Source organism: Balearica regulorum, chromosome 20, assembly GCF_011004875.1.
Source record: "Balearica regulorum gibbericeps isolate bBalReg1 chromosome 20, bBalReg1.pri, whole genome shotgun sequence".
Lineage (NCBI taxonomy): Eukaryota > Metazoa > Chordata > Aves > Gruiformes > Gruidae > Balearica > Balearica regulorum.
Window position 1 is genome coordinate 3,573,295 of NC_046203.1, and position 19,331 is coordinate 3,592,625.

The 19,331-nt window shown below is 51.1% G+C and overlaps 1 protein-coding gene and 1 long non-coding RNA gene across 5 annotated transcripts; one reads left to right on the forward strand and one right to left on the reverse strand.

Annotated features, from left to right (window-relative positions):
• Nucleotides 1–55: 55 nt before the first annotated feature.
• On the forward strand, nt 56–15,062 carry MRRF (mitochondrial ribosome recycling factor). 4 transcript variants are annotated; one of them, XM_075772570.1, is made up of 7 exons: nt 56–192; nt 1,132–1,331; nt 1,778–1,933; nt 3,177–3,295; nt 6,188–6,279; nt 12,120–12,279; nt 13,789–15,062. In XM_075772570.1, exons 2-7 carry the CDS (start codon nt 1,157–1,159, stop codon nt 13,864–13,866), a joined length of 780 nt encoding a protein of 259 aa, XP_075628685.1. In that variant the 5' UTR covers nt 56–192; nt 1,132–1,156; the 3' UTR covers nt 13,867–15,062. The 4 variants fall into 4 exon arrangements, with proteins under 4 accessions (XP_075628685.1, XP_075628688.1, XP_075628686.1 ...); XM_075772573.1 differs by having other exon boundaries at nt 12,120–12,198; XM_075772571.1 differs by lacking the exon at nt 56–192 and adding an exon at nt 540–764.
• On the reverse strand, nt 4,242–10,142 carry LOC142604647 (uncharacterized). The gene is made up of 3 exons (XR_012838499.1): nt 9,727–10,142; nt 9,288–9,407; nt 4,242–4,584 (listed from the first exon to the last, which is right to left on the reverse strand). It is a non-coding gene; the product is annotated as an uncharacterized LOC142604647 (long non-coding RNA).
• Nucleotides 15,063–19,331: the final 4,269 nt, after the last annotated feature.

A 19,331-nucleotide genomic window follows, 5' to 3' on the forward strand; every position in this document is an offset into this window, starting at 1 on the left:
TGAAAGCGGGGCACGCCGGGCCGGGGGCCGGGCCGGGGGCCGGGGCCGTACTCACCATGACACCGCGGGACCGCGCAGGCCGCAGCCGCTCCGTCCTCGCGCAGGCCTCGCCCCGCCCTTGGCGCCGATGTATGACGTAAGGCTACGGCGCGGCCCGATGACGTTAGCTGAAACGCGAGGGGCTGCGCGACGGTGAGCGAAGCGGCGGACGCCCACCCTCCCCCTCCCTTTCACCGCCCTCCCCCCCGCCCTTCACCGCCCCCGGTCCCCGCCACGGCACGGCCCGGCACGGCGGGTGGGGCAGGCCGGTCTCCGCAGGGCACCGGGGGCGCGGGCGGGGCGGGGCGGGGCGGGGCCGGCGCGTCCCGAGGAGAGGAGGCCAACGGGGCGGGGCCTCGTGCCGGGGGTGGGGTCAGGTGAAGGGGCGGGGTCTCGGGGGGCGGGGCCTGTGCGCACGTGCGGCGGGGCCGGGGGGCCCAGCGGCGCCCCGGGATCCCCCCGCGGTCGCTGCCGCCGGGCTCGGGGAGCAGAGGGCCCGGGGGCTGGGTGCCCCCGGAGCGGCGGAGGAGAGCCCGCGGCCGGGAGAGCGGGGAGAGGCCGGTCCCGCCGGCAGCGGCAGCTTCCCGGTTCCCGCGGGGGGGGTCGCGCCCGTGTCCCAAAGGGACCCGCGTCTCCGTCTGGGTCTCTGCAGCTCTGAGCGCAGCGGAGCCGCGGCCTGCGGTAGCGCCTCCGAACCCCCAACGGCCCAGGCTGAAATAAATCCTGTAAATTCGGGGGAGCTGGGGGGGGGTGTTGGGGCCTCAAACCTCTTGTGACAGAAATTCAAGTTTCTGCTCCGCTGATGTGCAAACACCAGATATTTTGACGAGTTGTTCCTGCTTAGCAGACGTGGCTTTTGCGTCCCAGGCCCGTGCCCCTCTGGACGGGTGCGCAAAGGCCGCACAGATAACGTGGGTACGGGCAGGCTGCCACCGAGCCCTTCCTCTGAATTTGCCCGCAGGTCGCTGCGGTACGCCCAGGCCTGCTGCCCGCGTTGCTGCAGTGTCACCTTGCACCGAGACGTTCAGCTAAGACCTGAATCTGTTTCTTTTTGGCACACTGAATGGCCCGCCTGCCTTTTCTCTTTTCCAGGTGAGTTGGAGAAGAGCTGTGAACGATGGCTACGGCACTAAGATGCTTCGGTCATCTGCCTTCCCTGCTGTATCGTTCTTCATTCGCAATGACACGGGGGCTGCCGCGGGCTCCTGCAGGCTGCCCAGCCCTGCTCCTGGCTGGCTGCAGGCAGTGTGTCCATCAGGTGCTGCTGACCAGACAGCTAGCTACCAAAAAAGGTAACGGCAGCAGCCTTTTCCCTAGTGTTTGCAACCCCTCAGAACTGCCAGAATTTCTTTTCTTATCCCTTTAATCTCATGTACCAGCATCGATCTAACTTGGGCAGAACGTAGCTCTGGAGGAGCCGGTTTGCCTGGCGGTGTTCCAGCGGCCAGGGAACCTTAGCCCTTCCCGCGGGACCGCATGGAGCTGCTGCTGCGCTGGGGCAGTGGGGAGCACTCGTCACAGTCCAGGCTGGAGGCGGTGCACACAGCATGACCTACAAATATATTTTGGCTTACGTGCTCAAGTGCTGGGCTATTTACTCGTTAAAAAACACAGTTACTTTGGTTTATTTTTGACTCCATTCTGAATCTAACAGTGGTTTTAATGTCTTCTTTCTACTTTCTAATGCAACAACTAACTGTTGACAAAAACAGAAATTAACTTTATGTGTAATCTGCAGCTAAAGGTAAAGGGCAGACTCAAGCCAGAGTGAATATCAGTGCTGCCCTAGTTGAGGATATTATCAATTTGGAGGAAACCAATGAAGACATGCAGGCAGTGGTAGAAGCTCTGAAAGAAGATTTCAGCAGAAATCTCAGTGTTAGAACCTCACCAGGTTGGTAACTTTCTTGTATGATGCTCTGTTGCCTGTAAATAAGGATACCGGTCCCAGTAACGGAGAACTCTGATTTTTTCAAAATTAATTTTCTTTTTATTGAGCTATTCACTGGGCACCCGATTACTACAATTTTGATGTCCCCAACTAAAGGCTTTCTTCACCTTGAGCTTGTCCAGGAAGAATCCATTTTTGTTAATAGCTTCCTGGAAATAGCTTTTGTAAGTGGGAGATGTCAAAAGTGTCTAACTGAACTGTTTGCAGATGTGATGAAGAAGCAGGTTGTCAGCTAATGGTGCAGTAGGGCAGGAAAAATCCAATTGCCATTAAATTAGCCTTTCAGAAATTGCCATCAGGCTGGTGTCTGGCATATACAAACTTTTTTTTGCTGTGCATCTTTGTGGTTAGTGACCTTTACAAGCCTTGTTCACTTAGTGAATTTTGTGTTTTGGGAAGAAACGTGAATATATTTGACTAAGCTACAGTTACTATAACACTCTGAACATACGTATTTGTAAGTAGTATCAAGTTTCAGGGATAAAATTTAACATTAAACAATGACCAAATTTGAATCATTCACCACCCCAGCTCTGGTAGGGGCACTTCAGTCTTTAATGGAGTTGGAAAGTGTAGCTCAGCCTCTTAACTATTTATTTTAACCATAGGTATTTTTTTTAATTGCACTGATAAAGTACCTCTTGTCCCATGTGTCTTTTGGCCTGTTAACATTTTGCAGCAGAAACTAGAGAGCAGATTAAGAGTAGCTCAGGGAGAAACTGAATACTTTAAATTAGGCAATGTATAACACCTCCTCTTGGGATTTGGGAAAAAAAATGAGGGGTTTAAGAGAACACTGCTAAGTTAAAGACAATAGTGTCTTGATTTTTATAACAACATTTTGATTTTCTTTAAGTTCTAAGAATTAAAAAATAACGATTTCCTTTTAATTCTTAACAATCTTGGTTAGTTTTTCTATTCTAGTAACAAAAACAAACAAGAGTTTTGTTTTCATGTTTTTGTGCTTTGGAGTAGCATTGAAATGTTTAGCTTGCAAATACCACAGGGGATGCATGAACACAAACAGCACCTGAAGTCTGAATAAACATGGGTTTTTTTTCTTCTTTTTTAACATCTACATTTTGTGTACCAGAAGGGAAGTTGGACACTGCATACGCGTTTTTCTTCAGCATCGCTGTGAACTGCTGTATCATACTGAAACTCTCCTGTGTTTGGTTCTTTTGAGGGGCCCTTGATCACATAATCGTGATGACAAAAGACGGGAAGTTTCCACTGAACCAGCTGGGGCAGATCTCACAGAAGTCACCGCAGCTCATTATAGTGAACATGACCAATTTTCCAGAGGTAAGGATGCATTACCAAAGGCATTGTGAGGGGAGATAATTACTACGGGAACAAACAGGTTGATGCTGAGCAAAGGAACATTTAGACAAAATCAGTCAAGCCTGGCAGAGCTGAAAGCTCTGGCTGGGCTGCGTGTCACTTTGCAGCTGACACAAAACAGAAGAGGTATTTTGCTGCCGACTGCATGGGGTGAGCGACTCTCCAGCCCTGCCTGGTGCGCAGAGCATCTCACGCGCAGCGGCGCAGGGTCAGACGAGAGTTACGTGCTGCCCATCAGGCTGCGGTTGCTCGCATCCGTGCCACAGTATGAGCGGTTTGCTCTGGGGACTGGTTCCCCGTCAGTTGGATCTGCAAAAGGTTGGTTGCAAAGCTGCGCCGAGTGCGTTGCAGACCAGATGCCTGGATAAACTGTGCCCTGCCAGGTCTCCCCATTTCCCATGCTTTTACGGCACCCAGTAGTCTTGAGCACACACGCGCTCTCCTTCGGTTCTCCTGAATGACAGACGTGGAAGCGATGCTGCATTTCAGTTCCTTATGAAGACGTGGCCATGCGCAGAACCAGACGTGTAGTTGGAATAGTCTGTATTTGTGCTGAGGACACCATCAAAGTCCTCTAAAACTTACTTATCCCCAGGGCTGGTGACACCCCCTGAGAGCTCATGGAAGAAGCTGCTGATGTAGCCTACGAGCTTCTGCAAAGCCTCCCTGGCAGGACTAAGCTGGGCCCGTGCTCAGTGCTGTCACGGGGCCTCCCTCGGGCACTGCTGGGGTTAGCGATCCTCCCTTGGCAGCGCCTGCAGGTCAGAACCCAAACGAGGTGCTTTGACCTAGCCTCTGGGAAAGCCCACTTCCCTGAATTTTCTGCAGGAGCCTTAGTTAGGCTTACTCCTAAATGAGGCAGCAAATTTGAATCCCAGCTCGGGATCAAGCACTAGTGATCCCCTGCAGTGGGCTCATGCAGATAGAGCCGTGCAGATAGGAGTGGTAACGAGCACAAGGTTAGCTATTCATCCTGCTCCAGGTCTGGAGGTTTGCCAAAGCTTATCTTTATTTATTTTGCAAAGGCTTTCCCCAATTAATTAAGTCAGCAAAGTCTCAGAGGAGGTCAGTGTAAGGCACTTGATGCCTAAGTGTTTCTTAAAGTGTATCCAGCATAGAATCCAGCATGTATAATGGCTTTGAAGAATGAAGGCCCCTCATCAGCGAGTGCATTGAGGTCCCTCGGCGTGCCAGAACTGAGAGGGTTGGGGAAGTCACTCCACGACTTAGGGTCCAAGCAGGAGCTCGGGCTGAGAAATGGGCACATGAGAAATTAAATATCACACGATATAGCATTGCCTACATTTGCTTTCTAAGCCAAAGGGCCATTTTTCATTTGAGCTAGAGCTAGAACTATTTCTCTCAATGCAGTTTTTTTATACCATAACTGTTCCATGCATAGATTGAATTCTTTAAAACCATTGCAGATGCTTTTACTTGATGTCATTATTTACAGCATATAGTCCGTACTTCATGGCATTGACAAGCAAATAAAAATGCCTGAAGAGTCTGGGAAAGAAAACAATCATAGAAAAGGACCTGCAGGGCCAAATTCTGTTTGCCCGAGAGTTATAAAACCAAATAAGACTAGGTTTCTTAAGCACGGCTATTTATTTCATGGGTTGCAAGAGCATGGAGGCAATATTGCAATATTATCCCCTTCCTCTATCTCCTCCAATATATATGTTAAGCAATAAAGCTTTTACTGAGCATTTCCTTCCTACAGAGCAAGCACTGTCCGTAGAATAACACGTTTACATTCCTAACATGCTGAGATCACCTCGGTTACATTTTCTCTGCCCTTGTCGTGTTCTAGAGGACAGCAGTTATGTCTTACAAAACGCCAGCAAAGCATTCATTTCGTTCAGTGATGTCATGCATCAGAGACCTAAACAAATATGCAAAGCTTTAGTTTGTGCCTCAGTTGACAAAAGCTGAACTTCATAAATACAGTCTGCTGCAGCAGCCTGGAGTTAAAATTAATGTTGGGAAAGAGTATCAGAAATAGCAACGCTCCTTGTAGGAAACGCCATACGAGTGCCACAGGAACACAGACTCACTTGGTCTTGTTATTGTCAATGTCAAGAACGAAGCAACCTGGCAGAGCGCTGCGGGAGCTCCCGGCAAAACTGTGATTTAACCGTAAAGGCTGACACTCCGTAAAGGCTGACACTCCGTAAAGGTACCCCAGCACCCTGGGACGGGGAAGGAAGCCTTTTAATCACTTTGCAGTTATCAAGCAAACCTGCACACCCCACCCTTTAAGCAGAGCAGAGCGTCAGCCAGCGGCGGTCGAGTTTTGAGAAGTTAATCCTAAGTAATAAGCTGTAAAATAAACACAGAGCTGGGCACAGGCATTATTTCTCAGCCAACTGCTACTGCCCTGCCGTAATGTGGTTAGGTTGTAGTGCTGAAGTGGTTAAGTTAGTTAGTGTTTCTAAATTGGCACTGTGTGATTTCTAGTGGGAAACATTCAACTGGAATTTTTAAATGCTCAGAATCTTTCATCTCCTTTGCCACAGTCAGGCTATGCCTTGGGAATTTATTGCGGTTTCACTCTGCGTTGCCTCAAACCATTCAAATAGTTTCAAAGAAGCAAAACAGTTTTCTTTTGTTGTTGCTTCCCTTCCCCTCTTCCCCCTTCGTGTCCCCCTACCCCGATACCGAGCGCGGCCGTAGTTTCCCATTCGGTTTGATCAAAGCTCTCCGCACCAATGTAACTTCCTGATCTTACTGGTAACAGAAGTAAATGTTTCCATGTTCTGTGGAGATGGATTGCCAACTATTGACAGAGTTCTGGCATATGGGAATGATTATTTCCTAATTCCCTTTACCTTTTGATCTGTTTTACAGAGCACAGCTGCAGCTACGAAGGCTATAAGGGAGAGCGGCATGAACCTGAACCCAGAAGTGGATGGGACAATAATTCGGGTGCCAATTCCTAAGTGAGTACCGGTGGCTGCCTAAGTTCATCATCATGCGAGATAACACAATAGGTTGCAGTGAGCACCCTTCAGAGGGTAAGCACACACGATTGCTGTAATGTCATGATGCAGCTGCTTTTAAATAGCTATATTTCAGGTTCAGGAAAAAAAAAAAAAAATCTGAGTCCCTAAAAGCATCTGCTGGAAGCTTTTCCAAGTGTCTGAGCTCTAAGTCACCACATTTTGGCATCTGACTGTTTGTCTTACTGGTTTTTATCTTCCCCCTGCAGAGGAAAGTTGGTCCCAGCTGGCTGCAGCACTTTGCAAGAGACAGCCCAAGGTTTTTGAAGCTGTATTGCCTTAATTCAGGGTCTGATTCTTTGCTGCCCTGCTGTAAATCCCTTGAGTTACACCAGCAGTAACACAGTAGTGAACCAGTGGTGTTAGGGGTGAACAGCACCTTGCTGCAGAGAACACTAAAAGGAAGTGATGAAAGAAAGGAGGAGGAAATTGATAGCTTTGACTGAAAAATGCACTCCCTTGTCTTGTGTAATATAACTGTATAACTGATGGCTGCATGGAAAATGTGGTGTAATGCTGATAGAAAAGCAGGCTGCTCCTGGCCGAGGACTGAGCATCACTTCCTTCACCCATCACAGGTGTCTCCCAGCCCTTGGACAAGGCAGGAGATGCCACTGCATCAGTGCTTCAGTTCAGATCAGGACAGCACTTTTGAAGCGATCCTAATGATCCCTGCTTTGGGCTGCAGCATGCTGGGGCCTCTGCCTGCAAACAGGGTTCCTTTCAGATGAAGCTAAATAGGGAGGTACCCCCGGGAGCGTAGCAAGTGCTTCCCCACCGCGCACACGTGTTCGGTCCCTGGGACAGGCTGGACCTGGTGTGGAACAAGACTCCCCCCAGCAGCTCCGCTCGTACGCTGCTGCACAACTCGCCAGCGTAGGCACAGCCTGTAACAGGGGCAGTAGCGCTGCTCTGCCCACGTTTGGGCGGTGCAAGGACAGTTCACGAGTTGGTGAGGGTGCTCGTCCCCTGCAGGGATGAAACCATCTAAATACCCCGAGCAGATGCAAATGTACATGATCTCGCACCCTGGGGTTACAGGGTGCTGTGAACAACTCCCACTAAGGGTAAAGACGGCTCGTACACTGCCTGTGTGCACACACACCTTGCACGTGCGCTGCGTTTTACAGACAGGTGACTTATCAGTAAAGACGAGCCAAGTATTTCTCGCGCTTTAGATCTACTTTAAAAATTCTGTGGAATCTTATCTAGCATTTTGATCAGAGAAGTCTAATTGCAGCTTTCCGTTGCTGTCAGTGAGAGGGAATGACATTATCATTCTATTTGCTGATTTTCTTTTCCCCATGCTCCCTACCCTTCCCCCATTCCTCAGGAGAGGAGGAGGAGGGCACCATTATCTTCATAATTGCTGAGGCTCCTGGGTTGCTGCACAGTGGTTTAATTGTTAATGGGCACTTGGGTCATCCTTGAATATGAATTGCAGGGGAGGAAACTCCGAAACTGCAAATCCCAATCTTAAAAAAAAATAATACTGTTTTTTAAACAAATGTGTACAGTCTATCACTATCTTTTGTGGTGCTGCAGAGTAAAAATGGGTCTTCTCTCCCCAGGGAAGATCTGCCTAGTGTGCTCCCTTGTTCCTCTGGTGTGCGAGGAAAGGGTTGCTGCTCCCAGCCCCTGGTGTGTAAGGAAAGGGTTCCCGCAGCCGAGGGACTCCCAAGGCAGAGAGGTTTTTGGCTGGGAGACGTGCCCTGCAGTCTGCCCTTGCAGCACCTCCAGTCCTGTTTTCTCACTCACTCTTTAGTAACATGACTAGATCTTTCAGAGTTTCATCTGCTTATCAAAAAGACAAGCGGACAGTTTCAGCCTTTTAAAACCTTCTAATGCAAAAGAGGTTGGAAATAATAAAAGTCCTCTCTTCTAATATTATATCCCTGGATTACTTTTTCTAATTTTCCAAAGTTTTCCATTTTCCCAACTCTCTAAAGATGTTTGGGAAAAAGAATATATGACAGATGCAGTGAACTTGCCAAAATTATGGCAGGTGTGCAAAATAAGCAAACAAATCAGAAATGAAGACACAGTGCAGTTTCTGCAGAGATTGATTCTTTCATGAGGGGAGGCATGGTAAAAGTAAAGTCAAACTCGAATTGTCCTTGCCTGTTACTGAAAAACTATCAGCTGGACACACATGCATCATATCTTACCTTGTGCAGGTCCAGCTATGCTTCAGTGCTCGAGAGTGTTTCAACTGAGCATTTTAAAATGGAGTTTACTTTTCAGTATTTATTCTATTAGTTTGGTTTTTGCATTGCAGCTTTAACAGAAAAAATACACTCATTTCATTCGTGTTTACTTCTGCTTCCTGCTAGGATCCCCTCTGCTCCCTAAGGCATTTGCCTGTTTGTGTTGCCAGCACTGCATAGGCAATATTTATTTGTATAAAAAGTATTCTCTGAGGGCTTAAAAAGAAAAAAACAAAAAGAAAGAAAACCAGCCATGGGAACATTTGTATTGGTTGATCTCTTGGCTGAATTTGACCTGACCTTGTGTCTTTTATGGTATTGCCTCATTTTTAGATTCATCTTTTTTGGACCCATTGTGTTACACTGGATATTGTTTGTAAATTAGTAATATTTTTACACATGCTTTACTGAAAGCCAGATGACTCATTTTAAAGTTTAATGACTCATTGTGAGCTTTTATTTCCTTTGCCCTTTAAGAAATATGCAAAGATACCTACTATGGGGAGAAAGGACTCAAAAAAATTAATTTGAAAAAACCAAAGCTGTTTCTGAGCTGCGTTGCTCTGGATCACTCATCATCAGAAGCCTCTTGCATGCTTTTTTGTTGAGCAATATACGTTGCACCCTATGTTTATCTGCAATTAGGCATGCAGAGTATCTAGTTAAGCCTACGTTCCTTTAACTGATCCCTCTCGTTCACAGGAAATTCCTACCATTTGAGATACAGAAATTAATTCTTACCCGCATAAACGTCTTGCGTTGGAGACGAGACGTGGCTTGTGTCGTGCTCGCTGTGGGTCTGCTCCTGCCATGTGCTGGGCGAGGAGCATCCAAGGGTCACGGTGCTTAAACCGCTGGTCACTGGTGGACAGGGAAACAGAGGAGACGTTACCCGGGGGGCAGTCTGTGTTTCTGAACACCCTGGAACGTCAGTCACCAGGCTCTGTCCTGATCCTGGCAGGGCAGGACCGTCCCTGGGAGAACAGCAGGATTTGGCCCCGCTGCTCCCGGAGCTGGAGGGGAGGGTGGCGTTCCCCAGGGCAGAGCGGAAGGGGCAACAGGCAGGGACCTTGTCCTTGTTCCCCACTTCTGGCACCCCTTCCCCAGGTTCACTTCATGCTTTTTTTGGCTTTAAAAAGGGGGTAGGGGCAATGGTTACTAGACAGAAGAGAAAACATACCTAAGAACAGCTTAAAAGTCCCAGATCTGGGGGCAGGATTAAACAACTGTCCTTCGAAACCATGGGCCTGGCTCGTGTTGATGGATTCCTTAACCAGAAACAGCATCTGCTTGAAAAAGTGTCTGTTTCTGGCATTGTTGGTAGCATTGCTGAGAATTTACACAGTCTGGCTGGAACATAAAACCCGCTGAGAAACTCCACGGCGCTGCGCAGTGATAAAAAGAAATTGGTGTTAATAAAGACAGACAAGGAGGCATGAAAGCTGTGACCCCGTGCCAAGAAGCATAGGAAATCTGGCAGCGCTGCATAAACAAAAACATTTCCTTAAAGGCTCGGCAGCCCCAAGCAGTCGAGCGATACCCTCGGCACAATTCGCACAAGCTGAGCAGGAGTGGGGAGGCGAATAGCCGATGGCAAGCTCGACCTCCCCCAGCTGAGGCAGCCCCGCTGCAGACTGACTCGCCTCGCCACCCAGCAGGAGATGGGAGAGATTTCCAGCTCCCTCCTCCCAAGTTTAGCAGCCAGGATTGACTCCCCGCCCCCCCCAAAAAGCTGCCTGAGAATCTGACCTCACCCGGACCTCTGTTTGTGAGCCGGCTTTGCTGGTTTTGCATGTGCCGCGGGACCTCCGGCTGGGAGATCGAACACGAGAAGCCCTAAAGGCATCGATGTTGGGATGCAGAGGAAACCACAAGTAACCCTGCTCACTTCTAATTAGGCTTTGGGTCCAGGCTCGAGCCTGTGCTATCCAGAAGCCTCTCGCCACATGTGAAATTCGCTGGCCATCTCCCTCCGGCTGTCCCCCAGCAGGGAGCAGGATGGGGCTGAGGGGGGGGGTCTGAGCCCATGGGGTGCCCCCAGGCGAGGGCAGTGTGACCGTGAGGGGGCACCATGGATGCTGGGGCTGGGTCGCTGCTCTCTAGGTCTTGTCAGCTTTTCTAGCAATCCTGAATTCCCATAATTACTAATCAGTTTTGGAAAGCCCTTTCCCTCCTGCACCGTGAGGTAAAGATAACTGGCGAGAGGCCAGCGCCTCTGCAGATGTCTGCTCCGAACGACCGGGCTGCCGAGGGAAGGTATCGGCGCGCGTGCGACTCGCTGGGCTGGGCACAAGGTTGGCAAGGGCTGAGGGTCTGATCGTGCCCCGACAGCCTCCCCGTAATGCACACCCACGCTGCGCGGGGAGCCCTCGCCCCACGTTTCCTGAGCTCTCTGCAGGAAGAGTCTTGGCCTCAGTGTTTTGGTGACCCAGGCTGTTGCAGCCAATTTCTAAATACTCCTGTGAAATGTTTATTTTGCAATACCTTCTGTGAGCAGATGGGCACTCTCTTGCTAGAGAGTCTCAGTGAATGCACCCGGGTTTTTCATTCTCAAAGAGGTCTGGAAACTTCAATAGCCATGAAAATAATTAAAATATTATTGTTAAGTGCTAGCAGTTGATGTTGACAGTGATCAGCTGTAGGTGCTGGAGCATTACCAGAGCCGAGGTGACACGTCAGCCATTCCTGTGCCTTAGACAGCCAGGCTCCCTAATCACCTGCAGTTTTTAGTTTGGGATGGAAAAATTGAGGATTTTCTTGCGGCACCACAGCAGTAACTGGCCCTGCGTCGGATGGAAGATGAAGCTGAAGTTCTCTTGGGCTGAGTTACTCATGGCTAGCCATGTCTAGCAGCATCCTCTTGTCAAAACAGGCGTTCGCATCATCTTGGTGGAAAAGCCTGGTTGTAATGAGCTGGAATAAGGTTGAGTGAAACATAAGCTCTGTAGCTTCCAAATATATAATTCAGGCCCTCCAGTTGCCGGGAGATGACACCGAGGTTCAGGAAGGGACGGAGGTTTCCTTGCAGCTTTGCAGGATTACACTTTTCAGCTCCATCTCTCGGGTCTGGAGCTGGATTTTCCCTCTTTCCCACAGATGCTTTGGCAGCAGAAAATAATGAAAGTCTGAACACTTCAGCATGACTTTCAGGCACTGCAGTGACAACTATAAACCAAGTCAGATTCAGTCCAAATCCCTCAGCTTAGGGCTGTTCCAGGAACTTTCCGGTCTAGGCTCAAGACTATTTCACTGAGGTGTGCTGCCCTGGCAATACTGTGCAGAGGTGGGTGATTCACCCGGGTGGACCAAAGCGGGATAAAAGCCCACCCTGAGCTGTGAAGTCCCTCTGCCCTTGCGACATAGGGCCTCCACGCAGAGCGAGCTGTATCTTAACGCATCCCTGTGCAGCCCGGCTCGGTGCTGCACGGCAGCTCTGGTTAGGCCAGTCAGAGAGGTACCACCGCAAAGAGAATCACTGCGTTGACCCAAAGTCCGTTGCAGAAAATAAATCTGGCTGTGCTACACATGACACTGTTTTTCCTTTTGGTGTTTTTTCTTTCCCCCTGCTGCTAGGGTAACGAGAGAGCACAGGGAGAGCCTGGCCAAGCTTGCCAAGCAGTCCACCAACAAGTCCAAAGAGGCCCTGAGAAAGGTGAGAAGCAAAAGCATCAACCAGGTAAAGAAGTGCAAGAACAAAGTGTCTGAAGATACAATCTGGCTACTAGAAAAGCAGGTAATTTTTTTTTTCCCCTCCTTCTGCCATATCATGATGTTTCACAGCTCAGTGGTGTGTTTGTCCCAGCCCTTGCTGACAAATCTCCAGCGCCGAGAACCCGACTGGAGAACGGGTGGCCCCGGGCTGAATTTTTGGAGTCAGCAATGGGTGTTGTATTTGCTTTTTCTTTGTGAGATTTGGGGCCTCAATCTCAAAGCCAAATTTATGACGTGAACCATTGTAAGCTGACACAAGACCAAAAAAAAAATTCCCCAAAAGCTTTTGTACTACAAGGGATTGTTGCACAAAGCAGCTGAACTTTGGGAGCAAAACGACGCATGTCCACAGCTTTACCACCATTTACACAGTGCCTGGCCACTGCAAAACAGCTGGTGTTAATGAGGATTGCTCCAGTTTGTTATTAATGAAAAGGCTAGCAAGATTATCTCTGTTAGGAGTTTTTGGCTCCAATTCAGGAAAATACTTAAGCACATGCCTAATTCCCTAAGAGCAGATGTCACTAAAGTCAATTACTTGGGCATAAACTCAGGCACAAGCTTAAGTGTTTTGCTGAATGGATGGCTCTGAAGGCAGGCCATTACTTTTTAGCTGTTTGTTTATTAACAGCTAAAGTTAGATACATTGCAAATGCTTTGGGACAGTTCTCTGTGTGCTCACAAAAATAAACATTGATATACAGAGCATTTGTGCAAGCAGGAAAAATGGCCATGCTATTGTAACTGAATCCTGTTGGGAAGCAGTTCTCCCAGAGCAGACAGATGGTTTTCTGCATTTGTAGAGGTAGCGTCTCAAGTCTAATTTTTGCTTGCACCCAGATTTTTCAGCATGAGGAAAGATCATTGTCATATACCTCGGACCTTGGGAGCGAGTGCATCTTCGTCAGTCCTGTAAAACTAGTGCATGAACCCCCCCACGTGCACCAACCTTTATCTGCACTCACTCGAATAAGTGCATGCACATTTCGGTCCCTTTTACATGCTTGCCATGTCCATCCCGTGTTACCAGGAGACCTGATCCTGGGCAGGGCTTTAACAATCGCCATTTATTGCTTTTTACAAGAAATAAACGGATCTGTTACTTGATGCGTGAATTCTTAGCATGTACTAAGGCTGCGCTCCTGCTATTACCTCGTTTGTTCTGATAGTGGAAAGGTTGCAGGAGGTAATGAGATAAACCCTCTCTTCTCTGATGCCAACACCAGCAGGGCTCTAACTCTGCCTTCCCCTGAAGCTGCTCTGTTAAATAAGGACCTGATCAAGTCACTTGTGAAGCTCAGGCAGGAGTTTGTGTTGTGCGTCTCTTTTCAGAGCCTTTGGCCAGTCCCTGTCCTCTGGCACAGGACCACTGAGGGCTGGTGGGAGCCCCCAGGAAGAGCCAGTTACTGCCCCAGCGCTATTTGGGGTTTTATTAGGACTTTGGGCTTTGTTTCAGGAGGTGATCCAGTCACTCCCTTTAAACTCTGGCCTCACCTAACACGCGACTGAGACTTGTGCTATGTTGCCGCAGATCCAGCAAATGGCAGACAGCGCTGCAGCGGAGATGGACAAGCTGCTGGCAGCAAAGACCAAGGAGCTGCTTGGATAGACACCATCCCTACGGACACACTCCCCGCCTCGAGCAAGAGCAGACTGCCACGGACCCCGGTGGCCATCCCTGCCTGGAGTAGCAGCCTCAGCCGATGGGCAGAGGCAACTCTGCCGGAGCTCTGTGCTTTGGCTGCTCCAATTCCCCACCTTGGATTGTACTAGAGGGAGGGGAGAAACTCTTCTCGCTGCTCTTCATACAGATGGCAACAGAATTGGGTGAACTAAGGTTAAAAATAAAATAGCAGGAACCGCTATAACTGGAAGGGCTCCCAGACGGAAGCTGAGGCACAGGAGGAACAGCTGCCCTGCTCACCTCGTGCACCAGTCCGTTTGCATCCCAGCACCTCGCAGCCTGGCAGAAGCAAGGACTACGCGTAAGGGAAACCTGTGCTGTCCTGCTGTGAACCTCGGCGTTTATTTTTGCTTACAATAAAGTCAAAATGGAATGTGGAAGAGCAGCCTTGGGACAGTCAATTCCTAGTTGTGTGTTCCCTTGAGTTCAGGCATCCCAAAAGAAGCATTTGCCGGTTGCGGTGGCCAGCAGAGTTACCTGCAGCCTGGCCACGGCCACTTGGAAGGCACGGGGGAGCTCGACACCGACTGGTGCGCGGTGGGCAGGGGAGATGGGCTTTGCGGTTCCTTAGGCTTCATGGATAGAGAGCTGAAACAGGTGCTGTCTGCGGGGCTGTTTTAGCCAGGACCGAGAAGACCAAAAGCCAACACAGGAACTTTCCAAACCCAGCATCTGTCCTCCCTGACCAGTCATGGCACGACCATGCAAGCCACCAGTATCGTGCTTTAGGGGGTGGAGGAGGCGGAAGCAGAACAGGGTCCTGAGCACATCACGCAGCTCAGCTCCTCACCACCACCAGGTACTTCCCGACAGCAGCAAACGGCCTCCCCGCAGCCTCGGGTGATGGCAAGAGGAGGGAAGGTGGTGGCCAGCACCCAGCCGTGCTCCCAAGGCATTTGGGTTCAAAGAGCACCAAGCGCTCCACAGTCCTTAAATAAACAACTCCCAAAAAGTTAGTTTGTGCGCAGTGGGGAGGGGGAGGAGGATGAAGGATTTGCTCTGCTAGGGCCCCACATGTCAACAATTTCTCTGCTTTGTGTATTTTGGCCAAAGCTCTTACCATGATAAATGAATAAAGGAAAATGGCGAGCCCAGGGCAGTTACATGGCTCAGTAAATTGCTTTCAGCTGATTACTGTATTTCTTTTGACATTTATCAACGAGGTTTTTTTTTTTTTGCTGTTGTCGCAGCCTCAGCATCCCAGCAACAGCCTGGGCTTGAAGAGTTTGAGGAATTTTCCGAGTATTTACTGCTATTCCTTACTCTGTAGCATCTCACTGCACATGAATTCAAACAAAGTGGGAAAGCTGCACTAGCACCGGACTGGGGACAGAGCCGCCTGTCCCCAGTGCAGCCGTGCCCTGCGCCTTCAGGGGCAGCGGGTGGAGGTCCAGGGCTGGCCACGCTGGTGAGGCAAAAAAACCAGGTGCAAAAATAGCTTTTAAATCTGAAGAAAGGCAGAGACCTGTTTTCTGAGCAACCGCAGCTGATGGTCCCGTGGCAGGGGCAGGTTTGGGGAGTCCATTTGCCTGTGTCCTCCCCTCACACCCCCTGCCCCATGCTCTGCATCAGCCAGGAGCAGCCACAGCACCTGCAGATGCTGCTCTCACCCCTGGTACCAGCAAAGCAGCACATCCTTCCCTCACCCCGCAGGACAAAAGCACCAGCCACAGCCCTGGCACTTTCCAGCCGCACAGGACCACAGCGGCACCCACCACACATGGCCAGGTGCACGGCAGCATGCCAGCCCAGGAGGTCACCCCCACCTGCCATAGCCACCACGCAGGTGCCTGCCAAGGGCCGCTGTAAGCGACCCAGGAGAAGAGAGGACAGGCACTTACTGTGACCACAGCCAGCTGGCACACAGGGTGACTCTGGGCTGGTCTCACTTTCCCTTTTGCTGCACAAATCATCTGCTGTTCCGATGCTCCACAGTGAGAGCTGCAGCACAGGACATGCCTGCTGCAACAGCTCCCTCCACCAGCAGGAACCTCTCACTCAGCTCCAGCCTGGATTGCACCCAGCCTGATAAGAAGCTGCAGCTGATGCTGTTGGCGGGTGAGGAAGAAGCTCCAGCTGCACCAAATAACCCAGGAGAGAAAGGGACCCTGAGCCAGAAAATGGTTGAGCTGGGTATAACACGGATCTGATGTCAGTGATGCTGCTTTGGCCACCAAAGGGTTTGGCCTCAGCAGCAAATGCTGCTTGGTCATGCTGAGCAGGGGGGGTGAGGGAGGGCCGTGGCTGGACCCCCTCAAGCCATGCCCTGGGCTCTCCACACCACACCTCGCTTGCCAGGAGCCCTCTCCTAACAGCACGTGTGGATTTGGGGCACCAAGGGCTTCCCACCTGGTGAGCGCCGCCATGGCCCGGTGGGTCTGTGGTCCCCGAGGGGGGTGCATAGGTGGTACCCCTGTGCGCATCCCTGCTCATCGCACCCCAGGCAGAGACCCGCACCCTTCCTGGAGCCGCCCAGCTGACCACGCTCGGCTCCGCCGGGACACTCTGGTTTGCTCCGAGCCGCTGAACCGGGGCAGCCGTGCCAAGAGGGTTTGGGGCAGGGACTGGGGCAGGCAGCGGCCTCCCACCACCTCCTGGCTGAGCCCCGTGGCCACCGGGAAACGCAGAGCGGAGGCGAAAGGAAGGAAAAACTCCAAGGAAGCTGGAAGCTCTCGACATAGTTAAAAACCAACATCCTCTTCAAAATAGATGTGATTGCGCTCCTTGTGAGTCATCGAGCAGAGACACCAAGATTGCTTTGTGCCAGGGACGAGCCCGGGCGCTGATTGTGTGCCGCCCGGATTTGTATAAAACAGACCATGGATGGCATGTCAGAGTTTACAGCTCGCATACATTTTCAACAGTGAGCTTTGCAAAATGTATCAATGTAATCTCTGCCTCCTATATTCCGTGTTGATTAGACACGATTTCTGGCTGGATTTTCAGAAAGCTCAAGTGCTTTTTTAATCACTACAGAAGCTCATTATTGCTTTCCAGTGACTCTTATGTCCTTCACTTCTCCTTTCAGATTAGAGTCTATAGTCAGATGAATATTGGATGATTTCATTACATACAAATGCAATCAACAGTTTTGCATAAATTTCTCCTCTTTTCTTGAGTTTCAATTGACCTCAGCACCCGTGGAGGCAGGCGCAATACACATGTAAATGAGCTGGCGTTGCTGCAAAGACACGGATGCGGAGAAACAAGATAAACTGTCAGATAATATTCGGGATTTTTAAGAGATCAAAAAATACTTCCTTGTTCAGCCGAGCCATAAAAATGGCACCTTCAGCTGCTGGGGAATTTGCTTTTGTTTTGCTCGGTGTCTGGCTGTGGACAAAGGCCAGGAGCAGCACCGGCCGCCGAGCGCGAGGCTGAGCGGTGCTGGGCTCGCTGGCAGCGTGGGGACGGGAGTGGGGTGTCCACAGGGTGCGGGCGGTGACGGCACGGGGCTCCTGCCAGCAGAGAAGCTGCTGGTGGGGTGCGGGTAGACCACCGCCACCACCACCGTGCCGGGGAGGTGCCCAGCGCCTGCTGCAGAGCTGGGTTTGCCGCTGAGCCCCTGCTGAGGGTGGGTACCACCATCCCCAGCTCCTGCTCTGCTGTGACCATCTCAGCCAGGGGATGCCAAGCCCGGATCCGCGTCTCCTCCTGGGCAGCCCCGAGCATCAGCCCTGCGGCGGGGGCACCTGCCGGGATGCGGGGCTTGGCTGGACGCTGCCCTCCTCGCACCGCACCGGCAGGGCACCGGGGAACCACACGTTCAAAATATATTTAAGCTAACACTCCACGCGAACAATCAGGGCTAATTTAAACAAACTATAATTAAACATAAAGGACCTCTTGGTAGGGAAGTCAGGGAAAACTGTCAGCAGTTACTTTGGATGCAAAGCCCTTACCTTTAAAAGAATAATTTCTGCGCTAATGTGAGCAATCCAGCACTCCCACATTCACCTTTGGGGGCCAGTGGGGAAAGAAACTCTTGGGTTTCTTTTGATACCTTTATGTGCTAATCTTCTTAACAGATTTTTAATTAATGGGAACAGAGCACTTTGCAGCCGTGAAATCTATTGGTGTAATTGCCTGGTGGATTAGTCCCATTAACCACACAAATTACCTGTCTCCAGGCCGCCAGCCCCACCAGGGAGCTCCCCGTGCTGGACACACTGAGCAGCCCCATTCTGAAGCAATTTTGATAAAATAAACTCTCTAATCAGGTAAATAATTCCATAAGGGAAATTGCTGCCTTCCCGCAGCCCCCCTCCAGTGGGACCTGGCTACTTTCAGGGGAATGCAAGATGCCTCCAATTACAGACAAATCTCCAGCTCAGAGACCGTTTGGGAGAAGCCCATGGCACACGGGACCCCCTCAAACCGCAGCGGCCGAGGAATTAAGGCATTTAAGCTGTCAGCCGGAATCTGGCCCGGCCCCTGATTACCTGGGGAGACGCGCGGTGTATTTAGGTTCGTGTCCGTTGCAATTTCCTGGCCCCCAGCGTTGATCCCGAATGACTCGCATCCGTGTCAGGTTCCTGCCCAGGGTCCCTCCGACACGTGGCCCTGGGCTCGGGGATGACGACCTTTGGGCAATTAAGGACATCCAGGCCAGCCTGAGCCTGGAGAAGTGGAAACGTGCAGCTGCCCTGAAGAGCTGCTGGGTGAGCGGAGCCGCCTGCGCCGGTTTCACCGCAGTGCTTGGCAAGGCTGCGTGGCTATGCTGCCTGCCGTCACCGCTTGGGATGGGTGCCCGGACCCTGGGGTCCCTTCCCAGCCCGGTCTGTGGGTTTTGGACCTGAACCCGATGGAGACTCTCACGGCTTCCCTTGGCTCAGACCCCGAGATGGGGGTGTGCCGCCCCAGGGATGCCCCTGAGCAGTCGGGTCACTGGGACCCCGCACAGTGGGCACGGCAGGGCGCAGGGCATCTGCACGGTGTCACACAGTGATGCGCAGCCCCGACATGCTTCCTGCCCAGATGTCTCCAAACCTGCTCCACCAGCCAGGACAGCTCTCCTGCCCATCGCCCTGTGCCCGGGAAGCAGGGGTCCCCGTGCACCATGCTGTGAGCACATGTGATGGGGACAGCCTGGGAGGAAACAACCTGTGGGAGTTAAACCCCAACAGTGTCACACTGGTGCCCAATGCCGTGCTGTCATGGCAGGGACAGCCACACGACGAGGTGGCCTCCAAGCATTCCCTGAAAAGCTGGGGTGGGCAATCCCTGTGCTGGTCCCTGCCCCCAGGATGGAGGAGCTCAAAACACGGGTGGCGAAGGGCTGCTCTTCCCCCTGCAACGGGAGACTAAAACTCTCCCCCTTTGGCTGCCCCCATGGCTCCCGGCACAGGGAGCAGAGGGTGATCCATGGGGCCACCCCAAATTGGAGGGGA

What these genes read in the sequence shown, in the direction of transcription:
- MRRF (XM_075772570.1), top strand. Translation starts at nt 1,157, where the DNA reads ATGGCTACGGCACTAAGATGCTTCGGTCATCTGCCTTCCCTGCTGTAT. An exon ending in ACATGACCAATTTTCCAGAG is followed by an intron (nt 3,296 to 6,187) that starts GTAAGGATGCAT and finishes TCTGTTTTACAG; the next exon opens with AGCACAGCTGCAGCTACGAA. An exon ending in ATTCGGGTGCCAATTCCTAA is followed by an intron (nt 6,280 to 12,119) that starts GTGAGTACCGGT and finishes CCCTGCTGCTAG; the next exon opens with GGTAACGAGAGAGCACAGGG.